The sequence below is a fragment of the Anabrus simplex genome, chromosome 1 (assembly GCF_040414725.1).
Source record: "Anabrus simplex isolate iqAnaSimp1 chromosome 1, ASM4041472v1, whole genome shotgun sequence".
Taxonomy (NCBI): domain Eukaryota; kingdom Metazoa; phylum Arthropoda; class Insecta; order Orthoptera; family Tettigoniidae; genus Anabrus; species Anabrus simplex.
In genome coordinates, this window is record NC_090265.1 from 640644140 (window position 1) to 640668804 (window position 24665).

Genomic DNA, 24665 nt, shown 5'->3' on the forward strand with positions numbered 1-24665 from the left:
ATACCCGAGGCTGGTGATCCCATAGCCAATCCTTCTTGTTGATAAATAACATTATCGAAAGTGAAATAGTTGCTGCTAATAACTAACTTAAGCATACACATGAAATCCTGTATTTCTAGTATACTTAATCCGCTGTATTTGCTTAAATTGTTTTGAGTGATGGGGTATATTTTGGAGGTTTGTATGCTAGGATACATGTTTACAATATCGAATGAGTGGAGAGAATGATTGGATTGAATGTTAAATTTTTTCAATTTATCGATTAGTTCTTTAGTGTTTTTGACGGATTTGTTCGATAAGAAATGATAGTTTCTTCTTAAAAATCTTTGAATGAATTGCGATGCCTTGTATAAGGGACTTGGTCTATAGTTAATGATCGGACGAATGGGGACGCCGGTTTTGTGTATTTTGGGGAGGGCTTTGGCGGTGGGTAAACCTGGGCTCATATTAATTAATTTAGTTTTTTCTTGATCTGTTAAAAGATATGAAGTATTCTTGAGGGTCTGCTTAAGTTGATGTTGGATTCTTGCAGTAGGGTCTTTCAATATTTTCGTAATTTTCATAATGGCTCATTCTCTACAATAATGAAAGACCCTACTGCAAGAATCCAACATCAACTTAAGCAGACCCTCAAGAATACTTCATATCTTTTAACAGATCAAGAAAAAACTAAATTAATTAATATGAACCCAGGTTTACCCACCGCCAAAGCCCTCCCCAAAATACACAAAACCGGCGTCCCCATTCGCCCGATCATTAACTATAGACCAAGTCCCTTATACAAGGCATCGCAATTCATTCAAAGATTTTTAAGAAGAAACTATCATTTCTTATCGAACAAATCCATCAAAAACACTAAAGAACTAATCGATAAATTGAAAAAATTTAACATTCAATCCAATCATTCTCTCCACTCATTCGATATTGTAAACATGTATCCTAGCATACAAACCTCCAAAATATACCCCATCACTCAAAACAATTTAAGCAAATACAGCAGATTAAGTATACTAGAAATACAGGATTTCATGTCTATGCTTAAGTTAGTTATTAGCAGCAACTATTTCACTTTCGATAATGTTATTTATCAACAAGAAGGATTGGCTATGGGATCACCAGCCTCGGGTATCTTAGCTGAGATCTACCTGGATTTTTAGAACACACCAAAATTGATGGTAATAATAACTTTAACAACATCCTTTTCTGGGCAAGATTCGTAGACGACACCATAGTAATTATGGATGAGAGCATTACAAATGCAGCTACCACTCTCATTAATCTAAATAACATTGACCCACATATAAAATTCACACTTGAATCCGAAATTGAACAGAAAATAAATTTTCTAGACCTAACTATTACCAGACACCCAAGTTACTTAAGATATAAGATTTTCAGAAAACCCACCCAAACAGTCACCACAATCCGTCAAGATTCTTCACACCCCCAAATTCACAAACGAGCAGTATACAACAGCATGGTATACCGAGCCTTCAATGTTCCAATGTCTAAAAGAGACCTCAAAAATGAGTTGAACACTATTCGTCATATAGCTAAATCGAATGGATACAGCAGGTTCTTTATAGAAAAAATAATCAATAAATATAAATACCGCCCTTCTACCACCTTGAAAAAAGATAAGAAAAACAACTCCTCTTTTTCTATCTTTACCTTCACCAAACAAATCTACCAAGTCACCAACATCTTTAAAAAGCACGATGTAAAAGTAGCTTTCAAAACAAAGAACAGGAATGCACAAATCTTACATAATGCCACATCCATAAACAAGTTCAATAGTTATTCAAAATCAGGAGTATACAGGATCACTTGCAACAGCTGTAATTCTTCTTACGTCGGACAGACCGGGAGAAATTTTAAGATAAGGTACTCAGAACACGTCAACGCCCTGAAATACAATAAATTTTCAGCTGTAGGACAGCATATGCATGACTATAAGCACAAATTCACAGACATAAAACAAGATATGGAAATTCTCAAAATCATCAGTAAAGGACCCCTCCTTAACATTACCGAAAGCTGCTTCATACATTTAGATCAATATTTCAACCCAAATCATAATCTTAATGAAATTTCAGAAAAACCAAATATCCTTTTTGACCTGCTAATTCCCATTTTCAGCAATGTCAAACCAACAAGTCATAATTCAGTTTTTCATAATATTCACAGCACATTTCCTCAACAACCATCCTTTTTCCTACATCCTTCAGCCCCACCTTAACCCCCCTCCCCCTCCCCCACCCCCTTCCCCAACCCTCTCTCCTTCTGACCTTCCCCTCCCCTCTCCTTCCTTTTCATTTGAATTTCACAACAGTTAGTCTGAAGCACACTCAACAATGGACCACACACCTCATGCTGTATTGAGAGGTAAGTCTCATATAACCTATGCCATCTAACTAACACATTCTCTCATTCAATTCATTAATTTAATTTTATCTAATTTATCAGGTTAACTTCATGGGCACCGCAATGAATCGCAAATATTTTATACCAGACACAATGTATCTGTGTTAACCACATCTTCATGTGCTGTCCTGACAATGTCCAACAACATTTCAGCAAGATTTAACAAGCACCATGAGAGCATCTCATTTATTATTTTGATTGAAGATGAAACAACATCTAACAGTTCCCTGTCAGCTAGTGGTTATTTACAGCAGTGTCAATGGATTACATATAGCTAACACCACACATATAGATTTGATGACAAACTACAGGATCAACATTTACCAGTTCCTATTGAAATGATCAGCAGTATTAGAACTAACAGTTCTGTGTATATAAATTAATAATTAATACTTGAAATTATTCTCAATGATGAACATACTCAAGATGTTAGAACCTAGTTCATTTTCAAATTTATTCATATTCCATCCCAGTTTTTAATGTCACTTTGTATATATTTGTTTTCATTTGTTTTTATGTCAATTGTGTGCATGTACATTTGTTTAGTTATTAGATGTTTTACATTAAGGCTGAAGATGGCCAGCCCAGGCCGAAACTAGTCCCTAATTAATGTAATTTAGAATATTACATATTATAGTATTGAAAGGTGGACCATTACTACATTAATTTAATAATTACATTGTTGGTTATTAGATAACAGTATTCTAAATAATAACCATACTGTTATTATGCAGTAAACTAAATACCCTTATTTCTTTTACAGGTCTGGAGGTAGTGTCTATTAAACTTGCATCGCTTGCTTTCCTCAGTGGTTTCATAGTGAAGGAAATAAGAAAAGAAGTAACTTGTGAATCATGCCGTAGCCTAATTCAACAAGAAAAATGCAGTTCTCCACTAATTTTTAAGCAAGATCGGTGTAATATCTTCTTCTATCCATCAGAACGGTTGGTGTGGATTATAAACATTGTTAATGATTTCGTGTGTGAAGCTGCAAAATTTGTTAATACAGTAGCTTGTACGACTTTAACTACCATAGTTCTGCCTGTTTCGAAGAGTTCGGTGGTTTTAAAGTGTGACTCAAACGACAGTTCTAATCATGCTGAGAAATTAGATCAGGTAATCTGCAAAACTCTTATCCCGAGTGTCTTAAAAAAACATTGGTGATGAAGTGACTGAATGTTTTGAGAGGGTGAAATACTTAAACAGTAAGCCGATCAACAGGAAAATAATCAGAATGTAAGCCTGACAGCTGTGAGGAACTGCGTGCCGCTCGTTCTCACTGGCCACGCTTGCAGCGCTCCGGTGGAGAAAGTGAGACTTCTTGATGTTCGCATATATTCTTAAAGTGGGGAGGCTGATGTATACTAGAGGGCGATGGAAATACAAACTGGAAAAGGCAGGTGTGAGAGGTCCCTCACTGCTCTGGTTTAAGGATTTCTTATCAAATCGACAACAATATGTTCATATAGGCATGAATAAAAGTGAACTACAAAAGATTTCCTCTTGTGTACCACAAGGTTCCATATTGGGCTCTATTTTGTTTCTCATATATATTAATGACATAGCCCTGTGTTCTTTAAAGGGTAAAATATCACTTCTGGCAGATGATACTTCACTATTCTATTCATCAAATTCTGAAGATGAAATTGACTGTCATATCTTAGATGAATGGCTGAGAAAAACCTTCTAACAGCCAATTACTCAAAAACTGTCTGTATGATGTTCCATAAATCACAAAATGACCTAAATGCAACTACAAATATATTATTTGGCACGACGAAGTTGCAGTGGGTTAATGAAGTTAAAGATCTTGGACTAATAATTGATGGCGCTCTCTCCTGGACACCTCATATATTAAGCGTAAAAAATAAAATCTCTGTCTTGGTTGGTATCATTGGCAAGATTAAGTACCTACTAACAATTGACACTCTTCGTCTAATTTATTTCACAATGATACAATCTCGACTTTCTTACTTGTGTTTCATTTGGGGCAAAGCAACCCAAAATAACTTACAAAACAGGCTTATAAGATTTATGTATGGATTCCATCAACTATATTCTCGAAATAAAATGTACTCTGAAACAAATATATTACCTCTTAAGAAATTAATCTCATTAAATGCATCGCTTCTTATTCATAAAGTCATGCATAATAAGATGTTCACCAGCTCTGAATTTCCTAAAGTCACTGACATCAATTCATATAAGACAAGGCAAAAAAAAAAATTACATGTTCGTCTAAAGTATACAACAAGGTTTGGCACTAAGGGAGTGCAACATTTACTAATATCTGAATATAACCGCGTTCCTGGCAATATAGCAATCATCTCTAAAACTGTGCCATTTCGTAATAAGCTTAAGAAGTACCTGTTAGGTACTATAAATGTGTAACTGTTATTTCTCTTATATTTTTTATTTCCAAAGACACCTTAAAAGGTCAAAAGTTGTTCCTCCTGTATTGTTACTTGATAATAATTTACTTACTTAATATAATCCTCTCTATTAGGTAAATAGTGATACTCAAAGCATATGTAAAACCACTATTATTACTCTTTCACTTTTAGACCTTACGCGTTAATCTGCAATTGTTGTGATTGTCTATGTATTGTTCCTTTTGAAAATTCCATACAGTTGGTTTTGCTATCAAGAATAGAATTGCTGATCATGTTGATGAGCTCTCATGTGGTATAAATGAAAGGCTTATGATCCTTTGCACAAGCTCATTAATAACCAGTGAGTTCCAATAATTAGTGCATACACTCCGACTCTCACCTCTGATGATGACCAGAAGGAAGAATTCTATTTCCAGTTCGATGTGCTTCTAAAAAAATATACCACGGTCAGATAAAATTATTCTTCTAGGAGACTTCAACGCCCAAGTTGGCACGGATTCAGCATTATGGTCTGGTGTAACTGGTAAAGAAGCTGTCGGTAAAAGCAACTCTGATTGAACTCTTCTCCTAACCAAATGTTCTGAACATAACCTTGTAATCACAAACACACTCTTCTGACAAAAGAACAAATTTACCGTAAGACTTCATGGCAACACCCTAGATCAAAACAGTGGCATCTAATCGATTATGTGATAGTGCGTGCCCAAGACAAATGTGACGCATTCATCACAAAGGCTTTGATAAGTGCTGATGACTGCTGGACTGATCACCAACTGATATGGTCCATTAAGACTGCAAGTTAATCAGAAGCACAGGAAGTAGGGAAAGGATATTGGATGTAGGGTGAACACTGAGCATCTCAAAGATGAAAATGTTAAATCGAAATTACACCAACCCCTTGATGAAAAGCTGCCTGAGAATTATTCAAAGAATGTTGAAGACCATTGGCCAACTTTCAAGTCAGCAGTGCTCTCAGTCAGTGAAGAATTGGCTGGTTTTGCCAAAAAGAAATGTGCAGATTGGTTTGACGAGATTGACCTAGAAATTCAGTCTCTCATAGAAACAAAATGGAAAGCATTTAATGTCTGGTAAAGTAACTCTAAATCTTCCTCCAAAAGGCAAATGTCTCAAAATGCAAAAGCTGAAGTCTGGAGGAAAACTCGAGTCATGAAAAACCAGTGGTGGATATCTAAATCCTGTGAAATGCAGCATCTAACTGACACAAACAACACCCATGCTTTCTTCATTGCAGTTAAAACTATATATGGTCCACCTCCCCATGGAATAAATACCATAAAATCAAAAGATGATACTGAATTTCTTAGACAAACTCCATCAGCTCCTGCTGGTAAGGACATTTTGAAGAACGACTGAACATGGACACACAAATTGATGACATCTCTACCCAAATTCCTCAGAGCCCTATACAAGACCACCTTTATGATGCTCCCAGTCTTTTAGAAGTGAAAATTGCCATGTCAACTCAAGAAAGATAAGCCACCATGCATGGGTGGAATTCCTGCTGAGCTCTTGAAGAAGGGAACACATCACTAGTTCACCATATACACAAGTTCATTGACAAGATATGGCAAACTGGAACCATACCTGGTGATCTAAGGGATGGACCGATAGTAACAATATTTGAAAAAGGTGATAGGGCGCAATGTGGCAACTATCGAGGGATATCGTTGCTTTCTGCTGCTGGCAAAATTCTCGCCAAAGTACTGACTGACCGCCGAAACCGCAGGCCGAAACAATGTTGCCTGAAACTAAATGTGGCTTTAGACCAAATTGGGCCAATCAATCAATCAATCAATACTGTTCTGCATTTAGGGCAGTCACCCAGGTGGCAGATTCCCTATCTGCTGATTTCCTAGCCTTTTCCTAAATGATTTCAAAGAAATTGGAAATTTATTGAACATCTCCCTTGGTAAGTTATTCCAATCCCTAACTCCCCTTCCTATAAATGAATATTGGCCCAGTTTGTCCTCTTAAATTCCAACTTTATCTTCATATTGTTATCATTCCTACTTTTATAAACACCACTCAAACTTATTCATCTACTAATGTCATTTCACGTCATCTCTCCGCTGACAGCTCGGAACATACCACTTACAAGTAACTAATCTCATTTTGGTCCGTATTGAAGATACAATAAGTAAAACACTTTCAAGATTAAAATTATTGTGTCCACCTTTTCAATACAAATATATATTTTTTAGTGATTAAATTCTATGTGAATTATAAACACCAGTTAGGGACATGTTTTGCCATAGTTATGGGCATCTTCAGCCTAATACTAAATCTTAACGTTAAGAATCAAAACTATAAACATCGGAACTTAATAGCAAACATAACTTAATACTAAATACAATGGTCTTACGCTTTTTACATAGTTTATATTATGTACAGTATGTACCATATGTACATTAACTTTGCCAGAATTTACGACAATGAAATAATTTATTTTATAATGACTAGACAACAAAATTGTAGATTGGATTGATCACAGCGTGAATTGGGGTTTCTCAAATTGTGTTGACTAGAGATTATCACAGCGTGAGTTGGGGTTTCTTCAGTTGTTATGGTTGCCTGAGTTGTAAGTATTGTTACAAAACCGGAACCTTGGTTAAAGTCGTTCATGTTAGTGTATGAATCAGTTTGAATATTCCTTTAGAAAGAAGCATGGTTATGTATTAAGGTTGAAGCATGTATGTTGGAAACTATTGCTGATCGGATAAATTTTTTTGGAATATTACATCATTCTTGTTGATTAACTTCCCATTGGTGCATTGTTCAACCTTGGGAGATTCATAAGAAGGACACCCCAATGCGTCCCATTATAAATTGTAGGAATGGCCCCACCTATAAAGTATCGAAATTCATTCATAGGTTTTTAAGAGAATATTATGTTTTCAACAATAAATCCCCCTTAAAAAATTCAATTAATTTCTGTGAAATGAAGAAATTTGAACTGCAACCCAACCATATTTTTTGTTCTTTCGATGTCACAAACATGTTTCCAAGCATTCCTACTAAGGAAACCATTAAAATTATCCATGACAACATCAATAAACACATAGGCCTTAGTAAAATGGAAACTGAAGAATTCATGATGATTTTGAATTTCGTTCTAAACAATAATTACTTCTCCTTTAATGGTAAATATTATCCGCAGAAAGGCCTAGCTATGGGAAACCCTCTATCTGGCATTCTAGCAGATATTTACATGGACCATATAGAACATACAAAAAATTCACAAATAAAGGGCATTAGTTTGTGGCTAAGGTTTGTTGATGATACTTTCGTGATCATCAATAAGGACATTACTGACAGTCACGATATATTAGTTTCACTGAACGAAATAGACCCTAACGTAAAATTCACCAAAGAAGATGAGGTCAATAATTCTTTAAATTTTTTAGATTTAACAATTACATGCTTGAATAACACTTTTGAATTTCAAATTTTTAGGAATCCTACTCATTCACCCATAATTATTAAAGATTCATCCTTACACCCTAAGACCCAAAAACTAGCTGCCTATCATAGTCTAATATATAGGGCACCAAAAAATTCCTCTTTCGCCAAAAAGTTTAGAAACAGAGCTGAATTACATAAGACAGTTAGCTCGGTTCAATGGCTTCAAGGTAAATGTAATCAATCAGTTAGTTAATAAGATCAAAATTAGGCTATCTTCCAACCTAGTCCCAGAGAAATCAAAGATCAACAGCTACTCCACATTTACGTATAATAGCCCGGCTATCCATCATATCACTAATATTTAAAAAAAAAACACAGCATCAACATAGTCTTCAAGACAATAAATAATAATCAGAACATATTTCTCAACCACAATAGGGTCAATAATAATAATAATAATAATAATAATAATAATAATAATAATAATAATAATAACAACATTTACTCAGGATCTGGTGTTTATAGGTTAAAATGTGCCCAATGTGAGTTCACATATTTTGGACAAACAAGGAGGAGCTTCTACACAAGGTATCTGGAACATTACACTGCTTCCGAGCATAACGAGTATTCGGCCGTGAACCAGCATATGACTGAAACAGGCCATAAGTTCACCTCAATAGAGAATGATTTGACAATCGTTAAAAGCCTAGGCAAAGGGAAATTATTGAATGAAATGGAGAACTTGTACATTTATTTGGAACAAACTTGTAATAAAAATAATAATCTTAACGATGTCATTGATAACAAAAATCCGTTATATGAGACAACCCCGAGGTAATAAAAATAATAATCTTAACGATGTCATTGATAATAAAAATCCGTTATATGAGACAACTCTGAGGTTAATCCAGGCCGTAAATCAGAATAAAGTTCCCAGTATGTTTAAATCACAGAACGCATGCGCTCCAATAGCCACGCCTAATGCCAGGCCCGCCCAATCCAATTCTAGTAACACCTCTCAAGCAACAACACGGACGCACGATTTGAAACTCACTCCCCCTTCCCCTCTACACTCCATCCCACCATTACGGCATCAATACTACACTAGGAGTAGCAAGCTTAGTCATTCAGACACAACCAGAACAATTGGTCCCAGCTAACGTCGACAAGACAAGTAAGTTCATGTGATAATACTCACTCTGCAATTATTATCATATTGGATTCCACTTTCATCATTCTAATTACCCATTTTTTCTCTTATCCAGTTACAGACAACTCATATTCCTCCCAAGGTTGAACAATGCACCAACAAGAATGACCTAATATTCCAAAAAAATTTATCCGATCAGCAATAGTTTCCAACATACATGCTTCAACCTTAATACATAACCATGCTTCTTTCTAAAGGAATATTCAAACTGATTCATACCCTAACATGAACGACTTTAACCAAGGTTCCGGTTTTGTAACAATACTTACAACTCAGGTGACTATAACAGTTGAAGAAACCCCAACTCGCGCTGTGATAATCTCTAGTCAACACAATTTGAGAAACCCCAATTCACGCTGTGATCAATCCAATCTACAATTTTGATGTCTAGTCATTATAAAATAAATTAATTCATTGTTCGTAAATTCTGGCAAAGTTAATGTACATATTGTAAACTATGTAAAAAGCATAAGACCATTGTATTTAGTATTAAGTTAAGTTTACTATTAAGTTCCGATGTTTATAGTTTTAATTCTTGACCTTAAGGTTTAGTATTAGGCTGAAGATGCCCATAACTATGGCGAAACATGTCCCTAACTGGTGTTTATAATTCATGTAGAATTTAATCACAAAAAATATATATTTGTATTGAAAAGGTGGACACAATAATTTTAATCTTGAAAGTGTTTTACATACCACTTAGTCGAGCAGCTCTCCTACTTTCTCTCAATTCTACCCTGCCCAAACTTTGCAACATTTTTGTAACGCTACTCTTTTGTCAGAAAAAACCCAGAACAAATTGAGCTGCTTTTCTTTGGATTTTTTCCAGTTCTTGAATCAGGTAATCCTGGTGAGGGTCCCATACACTGGAACCATACTCTAGTTGGGGTCTTACCGGAGACTTATATGCCCTCTCCTTTACATCCTTACTACAACCCCTAAACACCCTCATACCCATGTGCAGAGATCTGTACCCTTTATTTACAAGCCCATTTACGTGATTACCCCAATGAAGATCTTTCCTTATATTAACACCTAGATACTTACAATGATCCCCAAAAGGAACTTTCACCCCATCAACGCAGTAATTAAAACTGAGAGGACTTTTCCTATTTGTGAAACTCACAACCTGACTTTTAACCCCGTTTATCAACGTACCATTGCCTGCTGTCCATTTCACAACATTTTCGATGTCGCGTTGCAGTTGCTCACAATCTTGTAACTAATTTATTACTCTATAGAGAATAACATCATCCGCAAAAAGCCTTACCTCTGATTCCACTCCTTTACTCATATCATTTATATATATATAAGAAAATATAAAGGTCCGATAATACTGCCTTGAGGAATTCCCCTCTTAATTATTACAGGGTCAGATAAAGCTTCACCTACTCTAATTCTCTGAGATCTGTTTTCTAGAAATATACAGGTCAATCGCGATACAGTCCATTTGACCTCCAGAATCCAAGATATCTGCTGTATCTTGCTGCAATCCTACAAGTTGAGCTTCAGTGGAATAACTTTTCCTAAAACCGAACTGCCTTCTATCGAACCAGTTATTAATTTCACAAACATGTCTAATAAAATCAGAAAGATTGCCCTTCCAAAGCTTACATACAATGCATGTCAAACTTGCTAGCCTGTAATTTTCAGCTTTATGTTTATCACCCTTTCCTTTATACAGAGGGGCTACTATAGCAACTCTCCATTTATCTGGTATAGCTCCTCCGACCAAACATTAATCAAAGTGCTTCAGATATGGTACTATATCCCAACCCATTGTCTTCAGTATATCCCCAGAAATCTTATCAATTCCAGCCGCTTTTCTAGTTTTCAGCTTTTGTATCTTACTGTAAATGTCATTGTTACCATATGTAAATTTTAATACTTCTTTAGCCTTAGTCTCCTCCTCTATCTGGACATTATCCTTGTAACCAACAATCTTTACATACTGCTGGCTGAATACTTCTGCCTTTTGAAGATCCTCACATACACACTCCCCTTGTTCATTAATTATTCCTGGAATGTCCTTCTTGGAACCTGTTTCTGCCTTAAAATACCTATACATACCCTTCCATTTTTCACTAAAATTTGTATGACTGCCAATTACAGTATGCTTGCCATCATGTTATCCTTAGCTGCCTTCTTTGCTAGATTCAATATTCTAGTAAGTTCCTTCATTTTCTCCTTACTTCCACAGCCATTTCTAATTCTATTTCTTTCCAGTCTGCACCTCCTTCTTAGTCTCTTTATTTTTCTATTATAATAAGGTGGGTCTTTACCATTCCTTACCTCCCTTAAAGGTAAAAACCTGTTTTCGCATTCCTCAACAATTTCTTTAAACCCATCCCAGAGTCTGTTTACATTTTTATTTACCGTTTTCCGCCGATCATAGTTATTGTTAGAAACTGCCTCATGCCTGCTTTATCAGCCATATGGTACTGCCTAATAGTCCTACTTTTAAGACCTTCCGTTCTATCACATTTATTTTTAACTACGACAAAAACAGCTTCATGATCACTAATACCATCTGTTACTTTGGTTTCTCTATAGAGCTTATCTGGTTTTATCAGCACAACATCCAGGATATTTTTCCCTCTGGTTGGTTCCATCACTTTCTGAATCAGCTGTCGTTCCCATATTAACTTATTTGCCATTTGTTGGTCATGGCTTCCTGTCGCTCGCATTTCCTTCCCAATTGACATCTGGTAAATTCAGATCTCCCGCTACAATCACATTTCTTTCCTTGTCGTTTCCTACATAGCTGATTATCTTATCAAATAATTCTGAATCTGTGTCAGTGCTACCCTTTCCCGGTCTGTACACTCCAAATATATCAAGTTGCCTATTATCTTTAGAAATGAGCCTTACACCTAGAATTTCATGTGTCTCATCTTTAACTTTTTCGTAGCTTACAAATTCTTCTTTCACCAGAACTCCCGCTCCAACCATTCCTATCCTATCTCTACGATACACACTCTAGTTCCGTGAGAAAATTTCTGTATCCATTATATCATTTCTCAGCCATGATTCAACTCCTATTACAGTATCTGGTAAATATATATCTATTAAATTACTCAATTCTATTCCTTTCTTTACAATACTTCTACAGTTCAACACTAACAATTTTATGTCATCCCTACTTGATTTCCAGTTCCCTGTTCCCTTATCACCGCTCCCTAGGCCATCCCATTTCCCTGAATGTACCTCCCTATTACCCTTCCAAACAAATTTCCTAACTTATACGTACCACTGCGGTTTAAGTGAAGGCCATCCGAGCGCAGATCCCTATCTCCTACCCACCCATTAGGATCTAGAAATTTCACTCCCAGTTTCCCACATACCCACTCCCATAGTCTCATTTAAATCCCCTATCACCCCCCAGTCAGTATCCCTCCTACACAGTATTCCACTAATAACAATCTCCGCTTTCTTAAACACCCGTGCTGCATTTACCAGATCCCACACTACCATATTCTCCTTCCCCTCCTCCCTCCTACTTTCTTCAACATCTGCCTCAACCTAATTCCTGGATAACATTCTACCCTGGTTCCCCTTCCTTCACACACTTTCCCCACATGTCTAACGATGAATCCCCCATGACCAGAGCCTCAACACTATCCACCTCATTTGATCCCCTCCTCTCCTGGTCAGCTCTATCTTTCCTGATAGCTGCAGAAGCTACTTCCTCCTCCCACAACTGATGTGATCTTCTATGCCAGACAGTTGCAGGAAAAATCAAGAGAACAAGGTCAGTCTGTATCTACGGCATTCATAGTTATCGTTAAGGCCTTCTATTCAGTCAGTCAAGGAACTCTATGGAGGATACTATCCATAATCGGTTGCCCTCAAATTCATATAGATTCTTCGATTACTGAATGATGATATGAATGGTGCAGTCCTCAATAACGCTGCATTTGGAGAATCCTAGGAATAAAATGGCAAGACAGACGCACTGACATAAGTAATTTGGAGCAAGCTAATACAACCAGTGTTGAGGCTCTCATAATAAAACATCAGCTTCGATGGACAGGTCATGTAATTCGCATGCCTCAGTCATGTCTCCCTAAATAAATCATGTACTGTCAGTTGAAGGTGGGGCTGAGATAAGAGGGTGGGCAACAAAAACGCAATAAAGACATTCTAAAGGCAAATCTAAAGAAATGTCAAATTGACCCTGAAAATTGAGAGGTTATGACATTCACTAGTCCAGAATCATGCTGCCTTGTCACCAAGGACATCTATCTTAGAACTACAGCAGAGGAAACTTCTGGCTGACAAATGCAATGCTAGGAAAGATATTATGAATAGCAGAAGTATCAACCCTCAAGGACAAGCGACTACCCAAGACACTGTTTGCCAACATTGTGGGAGAGTCTGTGGTTCCAGAATTGGATTATACAGCCATCAAAGAACTCACGTGATTTGAACTTTACCTTTGGAAGACACTCACATTTGTTGACGCGTGTCGTTGTTTTTATACATTTTGGTAGTATTGTATTTGTACTTAGCCCTTTAACATTCTGGTAGTAAATATGCAAAGTACAGTTTGCACTCCCGATTATTAATCATTAAGATATATTCTTAACATCCTCCATTTACTTTGAGGTATATACATTGTACCAGGAGGTACACCTCAACTCTGCACATTCAAAAGATGTGCCTTAAAGAAATCTATCTAACCAAACGTGAAACTGCTACTTGATGAAGTTGGAACTTTCATTAGAAGATATCACTACTGAAGTATTAAGTAATTGTGTTATTGTGAAGTTGCCTAAACTGACGGGATTTATTTGCTTTGTGTTTGTTTACTTCAAGAAGTTTAAACTTTCCTCCATAGGTGTCATTTCAAAAAACTCTGGTCATCTCTTGCGCAAGGCAGAAGAACTTACAATTTAAAGAAGTTTCGTGTTTCTACGTTTTCATAAGTGAATCAGTGTTCATTTATTTTGGGGTTGGCAACACTTCTTTTTTCTTTCTGCCAGTTTTGAATCTGGCTAATTAAAAATATCTGTAATTATTTTTCAGCCTATCACAGGCTTCTTGTTGCTGTTTGAATTGTCCATTGAAATTGAGAGGGTGTGTCCGGACTAGTCCAGAATCCTATTGAATTTCCCCTTCTTTTCTTCCTTCTTTTTCCTTGATGGCCCAGTAGGTTGGGTACTAGATAGCCCTGTGTAAAACTTTCCCTTGTAAATTGTGCCTTGAGAGGCTAGAGATTGTAACCTTTTGATGTAATGTTGCCTTGAGTAGGCTGTTTGAAATTGAGAGAATGTAAGCTCTTTTCTAAGTTTTTTGTTATATTGTAAATATTGGAGCAAGTGCTCTTAAATGGGGATATTTCCATCCTTGTCTAAACATTGAGATTTTGCAAGTTTGTAAACTGGATCCGGTATCTCAGAATTTGTAAACTAAGGGCTTGAAGCCCCAAATCTGTAAAAATTCACTAATCTTGGATTTTCCAAGTCTTGTTTCAAGGTTGCTATTTGTACCTATAACCTCATTATTTCACTGAGTGAAAGATTTGTTAAGTTTGTGATTTAAAGAGAAATATAACCTTTGTTAAAGTTTTAATATTTCTGATATTGTAGTTAGACCCATTCAACACCCGCACCTTCTTTCACCTCTTTCTGCTCCATTGATATCTCCGTAACAAGTGGTAGCAGAGGATGGTTGAAAGGGTCTAAATTAAGCCCTTTTGACAGCTAAAAGTAGGATCTGTTTGGAACTCTTCTCAGTCGCTGGAAATTTTTCCAAATTATTAACTTTTCTGTCAACATGTCTGGCCCTCGCGAAGTCCTCGCTCACGGGTACTTGTACAAGGAGGAATTGATTTACGAATTACTTATTAGAAAGGTCCAATCTGGAGGCACGGTTGTGGCAGGTATTGCCAAAATTAAAGAATCCATAGAGTTGCCTATTTGTATCCCAGTATTTGGGGAAAAGAAAATTGATGAGGCTCTATTCACCATCACTGACAACACCACCGAACTAGCATCTGTAGTAAGTTTTTTGAAGTAAGCAATCCATCTGCTAACCAACTTAAAAAAGTACAGGCTTGACCGTTTCATTTTTACAACAGGGCTAGGGACCTATTGCCTATTGTCTCTCAAATTAAAAGATCACGCTTAGGAGGCTAGTAATCTTGTTGAAAATCTTTCAGAAATGTCAAAAAGGGTTAGTCAGTTGTTGACTGGGGCAGCTGTTCCCAAAACCGACCAAGTTCCTTTGATAAACATAGCGAGTGAGGAGGATTCTTCCAAGGTGGTAGAAAGTAGAAAATCTGTGGCAACGCAACAAACATCAGCCCCATTGGAAACTGAGTCTGGTCATTTGAAACAGGTTCCACCTTTCTTTTTGAACAATGCAGTGTTAGACATCTTTCAACCCTCTATGCCGTCACCTATTATGTCACCTGGTTTCAGTAGTCTGCCTCATACATTGGCTATGTTGCTGAAGGGCATTTCTAAATTTTCAGCAAATTCCACCAACAAAGTAATTTCATTTCTCGGGTTCCTTGTTGAATTTCAAGATCATGCTCTAGTGTTTCCCCTCTCTAATTCTCAAATTCTTCAAATCATTTACCCATATTCCATAGGCATCCTTTCAGACAAAATAGTTAAGGCCCACCTAGAACGATGTCATCTCTGATACAGAAATTTTATTTTAGAGTACAGCGATTGGATGAGAATCTTGCCGATTTTATCCAAGAAATTAAATTCTACGCCAGGGTATTCGCACTCCACTTTTCGGAAGACCAAATAGTGCAAACTATCGTGGAAGGTATCTTGCCGCCTTATAGGTTTTACTTATGTTTTGCATCTCGTCCCCAAACTTTTGCAGAATTAGAGGCTATGGCTGTGTCAGCAGAAGGAGTAAGGTATGCCGACACCTTACAAGTTGCAAAGGAGCCCCCTCTATCTTCTAATAGTTTTCAGCCTCCAACTCGCCGAACTTTCGCCACCCGCCGATGCTATACTTGTGGGTCTACGGAACATTTGCGCAACAGGTGGCCATTGATAAAATCGAGTGGGACAAAGAATGGAGCAGGGTCATCTCAAGGATGCTTCAAATGTGGCTCGTTCACTCACCTCACCAAGAATTGCATTAATGTCAATAGCACACCCTCCTGCTCAACTTCTGGTGCAACCTCCATGAACACCAATAATAGGAAGTGACTAGTGTCATCGGCTGAGTTGGTATGTTCATCTTCCCAAGGCTCAGCCCCGGTTGAACCTAGCAAAAGCTCGGGTGAGCGTAGAGGTTCCTCTAATCTATCGTTTGAAGGCCCTAAAGAATGCCTCAGAATTGCGGCGGAGACCCCCGCACTTATGCCATTTGTCAAAATCGAAGTGAATAATGAACCTGTCATGGCTCTGTTAGACTCAGGGAGTGTGATTTCCATGATTTTGGCTGAATGGTATTCTGCATTAAAAACTGTAAGTTTCCTGACCTTTGTTCGTCTTCTGTCAAATGCGTTTCTGCTAACTCGTCTCCATTAGAAATTTTGGGTTTCATATTTGCTAAAATTCATATTTCTAAATTCACCTGGAAAATAAAATTGTTTGTGGCTAAACACTTGTCTTGCCCTGTAATATTGGGAGTTGATTTCATGTCTTCTACTGGTCTCGTGCTCAACATTCAGAGTAAGTCGTGCACCTTCAAATTTGCGAATAATTGTTAAAGTGTAATTCTGTGTCATGTTCATCTGTTTCGCCTACCCAGGATGAGATGTTGTTAGACCTTAGAAATCTACCTGAGGAGCAGGCTGAAAGTATTCGTAAATTGTGCCGGTCTTTTCCGGATGTATTTTCTGATAATCTTTGTGTTACTGACCTGATCGAATACAAGACTGAGGTTACGGATTCAATCCCAGTTAGGTTTCTGCCTTATAGGCTATCTCCACCCAAAATGAAGGCTCTTAAAGAGATCATCGATCAAATGTTAAAAGATGGTATTATTCAACCTTCTAAGTCGGCGTATTCATCGCCTGTTTTTCTGGTGCCGAAACCCCAAGGTGGCTTTAGGCCTGTGATTGATTATAGGGCTTTAAATCGTACAGTAGTGTTACAATCTGTGCCCGTTCCTGATCTTCACTCTTGTTTTTCATGGTTTCGGAAAGCCAAGTTCTTTACTATCTTAGACCTTAATCAGGCATACAACCAGATCCCTCTAGCTGAAGAATCTAAACATCTCACAGCTTTTGCCATGGATTGAAACTTGTATGAGTACAACCGCGTGCCTTTTGGGCTCCCCACGGGAGCAGCTGTTCTCACTAGACTGTATCACTATCTTGATGATGTTGTATTTTCTCTGAGACCTTTGAAGAACACCTAGATCATCTAAAGGAGGTACTCAGTCGCCTTCATAAAGCTGGGTTGACTGTCAAATTATCCAAGGTAGCCTTTGCTAAACCTTCCATGTCATTCCTAGGGCATATTGTGTCGCCCGATGGTGTTTCCATTGATCATTCCAGAACACAGACCATCTGTGATTTCAAACCTCCTAAGGACATCAAAGGTATTGCCAGGTTCATAGGCATGGTGAATTTCTTCCCAATTTCACTAACAGAGCGTCGCCCTTGAACTTACTCCGTAGGAAAGGCGTCAAATTTGAATTTGGGTCGTCTCGACAAGCGTCTTTTGAAGATCTGAAATTAGCTCTTTGTAATGCCCCTGTATTAACTATGCTAGATTTTTCGAAGAAATTCATCGTCCAAACTGACGCCTCGTCATCGGCGGTTGATCAAAAAAATGAAAGTAGTGGTTCCAGCTGTGCTTGTGCCTATGATCTTCAAATACTATCATGAGACCCCATTAGAGAGCATTTAGGCATCTTCTTTGGTCACTTAATGATATACCAGGGAGAAAATAGATCCCGATAAAATTAGAGATCTATGGAAGAAGGCTAAAGTCAATATTAAAGCTTCCCGTGAAAAGTTTAGGGAAAGATATGATCGTGAACGGAGGCCCAATTTAAAAGGCGATCAGGTCATGGTAAAAAAATTTGTTCCTGTGGGCAAGCTTGCCCCCAGATTCCATGGGCCGTGCGTCATTCTTGATTTCTTAACGCCGGTTATATTATTAGTCAGTAATCCAGCCACAGAGAGGATCTTTAGGGTTCACCTCTCTCAGGTGAAACCTGTGTAATTTCATTGCTGTTTACTTTAGCCATTAAGACTTGGCAGGAGTCGAAGGTTATGTTTCTTTGAATGTTGTTAATAATTGATTAGAGGCCTTCTGCCCTGCTTTGATGGAATTTTGTATATTACATGATATGTACGATCTTCCCCTCTGATTGTTCCTGTGGTCAGTTCCCTGGTGGCCATTACAATGCCCCCGTCTCCTGTATCTCTGCACTTTCGACACACATTCCTTCTACGCCGCCCACCCCTATGCCTCACAAATAAAAATCGTACACTCAAGGCTGCAACAACACTTCTCTGTCGCCTAGATCTTACTGTTTCAGTACAGCCATCAGCCGCCATGCTGCAACATCTGGCGAGAGATACCAGAGTGGAGAATGGGCCCTCTTCGCTCTAGTGACATCTACTTCTCGACGGCGTGCCGGAGTCCATCTTCCCGGCAAGGGCTGAAGTGCGGTATCTATACCACCAACCCATCTGGGGTCTGCACATATACATCTAATCTGCGGCGACCTTCACCATGACTACCCCTCTCATAGTAGCGGGAGAGGTGTATCTGAGGGTACTTGGAGGGTCCGAGCGACCTCACCTGAGTATCGGCAGCGGTGGCAGGTCTTGCCGTCAAACTTAATCAGCATGTAATTAACTTCTATGATCACAAGGAGACTTTAAATCTGGATTTCAAATTTTCTACCAAACTTTCGGAAAAGACATTTTTAAAAGATGTCTATGGATTTTTTTCTTCTTTCTTTCAAGTTTCTTCTGTGTCACCCTAAGGAGGAACCTTTGCGGGGGGGGGGGTCTTTACCGGGAGGTACACCTCAACTCCGCACATTCAAAAGATGCGCCTTAAAGAACTCTATCTATCTAACCAAACGTGAAACTGCTACTACATGAAGTTGGAACTTTCATCAGAAGATGTCACTACTGAAGTACTAAGTAATTGTGTTATTGTGAAGTTGCCTAAACTGATGGGATTTATTTGCTTTGTGTTTGTTTACTTCAAGAAGTTTAAACTTTCCTCCATAGATGAAATTGTGTATAGTCTGTTCTCGCCAATTTCTGCTTCAACCAGCACAGCAAATCATCTGTGATGACAGACTGTCAGCCGCTCTGGGGACGTTCATGCACGTGTTGACAATTTTCATTGAACTTTTGAACCCAATCCCTCACCGTTCCATCTGTCATTACACTTTCACCATACACTTCACACACTTGGCGATGAATGTCAACTGGTTTAATGTTTTGTCCATTCAAGAAACTAATCACAGACCATACCTCACAGTTGGCTGGTAGATCTATTGTTTTGAACATTTGAAATATTCACTAAAAGATGGCCACAATATGTGAATGTTTATAATGTTCCATGTGGTGTTTCAATAGAGAAGGGAAGCAATTTTGCATGCTTAACATCGCAATCACAGTACCCCACTGGAAATATACGAAAATGGTACTTACTCATATTTCGGCATTCCTGATTACCTCAGGGTTTGGGATTATAATGCTCTTCTGAAAAACTTCAGGGAATTTATGTATTTCTTGCATTTCATATACAAATGTGGATGTGGATAAATGGGAATTTGAATGTACCGCTGCTGTTAGTAATAATGCTGAGGCAGGGCTTTGCCAGGATGTTTATGGGGGTGTCTGGAGAAGGGGTTTGTGCGCGCGAATGACGGTGGAGAGCTGGGCTGCTTCAGTATGCCATGAGTGAGCAAGAGGTGCACACGCCTGTGCGCAATGCATCATTATCAAATTTCTTGCAAAGGGCACCAAACTTTCCAAAATTTTGAGACGGCTCCGTGCACAGTTTGGGGAAGAAACACTTTCGCAGACTCGAGTGTATGAACGGGCTAAAAAATTTGTGGCAGGAAGAGAAGCTGTGGAAAATGAACCTCATAAAAGGAGACTGTGGACAAGCATCACTGCAGACAACATTGTTGCCATTCGTGACATTATTGGTGAAGATTGGCGAATAAAACTTTTGCAGATTGTTTTAGCAGTAGGGATAAGTTACGGAAGTGTTCAAACCATCATCCGAGATGAACTCCATTTCAGAAAAATGCATGCTAGGTGGGTTCCTCGTTTCCTAAACAGGAACAAAAAACATTATGCCAGGAAATTTGTCTGAGACTCCTGTATCGCTACGAGGAGGAAGAAGAGGATTTCTTCATCATATTGTAACTTGTGATGAAACTTGGGTGCATCATTACACCTCAGAGTCAAAGCAAGCAGGCATGGAGTGGTGGTGAAGAGATGAAGCATGTCTGATCAAGGCCAAAACATGCCCATTTGCTGGAAAGGTACTTGCAATTGTTTTCTGGGACTCAATGGGCGTTTTTGCTGGTGGATTTTCTTTATGAACAAAGGACAATTAATGCAGCCTGTTACTGTCGCCTTTTGGATGAAACAAAAGCTGCATTTTGTAACAAGTGACACTGGCAACTGATCCGAAAAGTCATTCTTCTCCATGACAATGCAAGACCTCATACTACTGCTTTAATGCAGGAAAAACTGGAGGAAATTCACTGGACACCTCTGGAACCCTTCATACAGTCCAGATTTTTTCCCTGCGACTACCTTTTGTTTGGACTACTCAAGCAAGACCTAGTAGGACAGCAGGTCGATTATGATGCAAGTGTAGAAGAGTTAGTGTGCAACTGGTTCCGCAAACATCAGGGCAGCATCAAACACTTACCAATCCGATGGAGAAAATGTGTATCGAAGGCAGGACACTATGCAGAAAATTTATTTCTATATTGGTATTTCTTTTGATTGGTGCAATCATTTTTTTTAAATATCCTGTTTATATTTGATCTGTTCTTGTACGTACATTACTATAGAAATATATATAGTTCTAGTTTAGATCAAATTTCCCCATACTTATGAACCTATGTCTTTTAAATTAATGCAAATTTTTGTTTACCACCTCTTCTGCAGATGATTCAACACTGCATAACAGCTTGCTACTTCAGTTTGCTTTGGGATCTGAGGGAAACAGAGAAGCCCGATAAACAAGATGGCGCTGTTATGAACAAAGTTAAAGCACTGCGTAGCCATCTTGAAATGCTAATCAACCATCTAAGTAAATTGTTGGGAATGTCATTAAAGAACTGTAAGGAGGAGGTAAGGAAATAACTTGGTATTTCTCGTTTCATGTACTGTATAATATTGTATTTGTGCTTCTTTGAATATGTTGTTAATTTTTTTCAAACAGCAATGTAAATTGTATTGATGTCCATTGATGATGATGATGATGATGATGATGATGATGATGATGATGATGATATTGATGTTCTTCTTGTTACTGTTTTGGAATCAAATAAAACATACATACATACATACATACATACATACATACATACATACATACATACATTATCATTATAGACTGTTATGCCTTTCAGCGTTCAGTCTGCATGCCTCTGAGAATTTACTAAACGTCGCCACAGTCCTCGATTTGCAACTAGTGTTGTGGCCTCAATTAGTTCTATACCTCTTATCCTCCTCCATTCGCCTCACATGATCCCACCACTGAAGCCGGTTTATGCGTACAGCTTCATCCATCGGTTCATTCCTAAATTAGCCTTTATTTCCTCATTCCGAGTACCCTCCTGCCATTGTTCCCACCTGTTTGTACCAGCAATCATTCTTGCTACTTTAATGTCTGTTACTTCTAACTTATGAATAAGATATCCTGAGTCCACCCAGCTTTCGCTCCCGTAAAGCAAAGTTGGTCTGAAAACAGACCAATGTAAAGATAGTTTCGTCTGGGAGCTGACTTCCTTCTTACAGAATACTGTTGATCGCAACTGCGAGCTCACTGCGTTAGCTTTACTACACCTTGATTCTATCTCACTTACTATATTACCATCCTGGGAGAACACACAACCTAAATACTTGAAATTATCGACCTGTTCTAGCTTTGTATCACCAATCTGACATTCAATTCTGTTGAATTTCTTACCTACTGACATCAATTTAGTCTTCGAAAGGCTAATTTTCATACCATACTCATTGCACCTATTTTCAAGTTCCAAGATATTAGACTGCAGGCTTTCGACACAGTCTGCCATTAAGACCAAGTCGTCAGCATAGGCCAAACTGCTTACTACATTTCCACCTAACTGAATCCCTCCCTGCCATTTTATACCTTTCAGCAGATGATCCATGTAAACTACGAACAGCAAAGGTGAAAGATTACAGCCTTGTCTAACTCCTGTAAGTACTCTGAACCAAGAACTCATTCTACCATCAATTCTCACAGAAGCCCAATTGTCAACATAAATGCTTTTGATTGATTTTAATAATCTACCTTTAATTCCATAGTCCCCCAGTATGGCGAACATCTTTTCCCTCAGTACCCTGTCATATGCTTTCTCTAGATCTACGAAACATAAACACAACTGCCTATTCCTCTCGTAGCATTTTTCAATTACCTGGCGCATACTGAAAAACTGATCCTGACAGCCTCGCTGTGGTCTGAAACCACACTGGTTTTCATCCAACTTCCTCTCAACGACTGATCGCACCCTCCCTTCCAAGATGCCAGTGAATACTTTGCCTGGTATACTCATCAATGAGATACCTTGATAGTTGTTGCAATCCTTCCTGTTCCCTTGCTTATAGATAGGTGCAATTACTGCTTTTGTCCAATCTGAAGGTACCTTACCAACACTCCAGGCTAGTTTTACTACTCTATGAAGCCATTTCATCCCTGCCTTCCCACTATACTTCACCATTTCAGGTCTAATTTCATCTATTCCTGCTGCCTGATGACAATGGAGTTTATTTACTATCCTTTCCACTTCCTCAAGCATAATTTCACCAACATCATTTTCCTCCTCCCCATGAGCTTGGCTGTTTGCAACACCACCATGATGATTTCCTTTTACATTGAGAAGATGTTCAAAATATTCCCTCCACCTCTCCAGTGATTCCCTGGGATCTATTATGAGTTCACCTGAATTACTCAAAACACTGTTCATTTCCTTTTTCCCTCCCTTCCTAAGATTCTTTATTACTGTCCAGAAAGGTTTCCCTGCTGCTTGACCTAGCCTTTCCAGGTTATTACCAAAATCTTCCCATGACTTCTTTTTGGATTCAACCACTATTTGTTTTGCTCTGTTTCTTTCATCTACGTACGAATCTCTGTCTGCCTCGGCCCTTGTTTGGAGCCATTTCTGATGAGCCTTCTTTTTACGTTTACAGGCTGCTCTCACTTCATCATTCCACCAAGATGTTCGCCTTTTCCCATCTTTACACACAGTTGTTCCTAGGCATTCCCTTGCTGTTTCTATTACAGCATCCCTGTATGCCACCCATTCACTTTCTATATCCTGAACCTGCTTACTCTCTACTGTTCGAAACTTCTCACTAATGATATCCATGTACTTCTGTCTAATTTCCTCATCCTGGAGCTTTTCTACCCTTATTCGTTTGCAGACAGATTTCACTTTCTTTGCCCTAGGCCTAGAGATACTTAGTTCACTACAGATCAGATAGTGGTCTGTATCATCGAAAAATCCGCGAAAAACTCTTACATTCCTAACAGATTTCCTGAATTCAAAGTCTGTTAAGTCTATTATGGATCTGGTACCCGTAGCCTCCCATGTGTAGCGGTGAATAGCCGTATGCTTGAAGAATGTATTCATAATAGCTAAACCCATACTAGCACAGAAGTCCAGCAAACGCTTCCCATTCCCAGTAGCTTCCATATCTTCCCCACATTTACCAAATACCCTTTCGTATCCTTCAGTTCTATTCCCAACTCTCGCATTGAAATCGCCCATTAGCACTATTCTATCCTTGCTGTTGACCCTGACCACGATGTCACTCAATGCTTCATAAAACTTGTCAACTTCATCCTCATCTGCACCCTCGCATGGTGAATACATGGACACAATTCTTGTCCTAATTCCTCCCACTGACAATTCTACCCACATCATTCGCTCAGTTACATGTCTAACAGAAACTATGTTGCATGCAATGGTATTCCTGATAAAGAGCCCTACCCCAGACTCTGCCCTTCGCTTTCTAACACCCGTCAAGTACACTTTATAATCTCCTA

At 38.3% G+C, this 24665-nt stretch overlaps 1 protein-coding gene across 1 annotated transcript in view; it reads left to right on the plus strand.

The window, feature by feature from the left end:
- LOC136871597 (cohesin subunit SA-1) overlaps window positions 1-24665 on the plus strand; it is a 283758-nt gene that overhangs the window by 112882 nt on the left and 146211 nt on the right. Inside the window, exon 10 of the mRNA XM_067145050.2 lies at window positions 21536-21721. Within this exon, the coding sequence (XP_067001151.2) occupies window positions 21536-21721 (186 nt within the window). The remainder of the gene's footprint in view (window positions 1-21535; window positions 21722-24665) is intronic.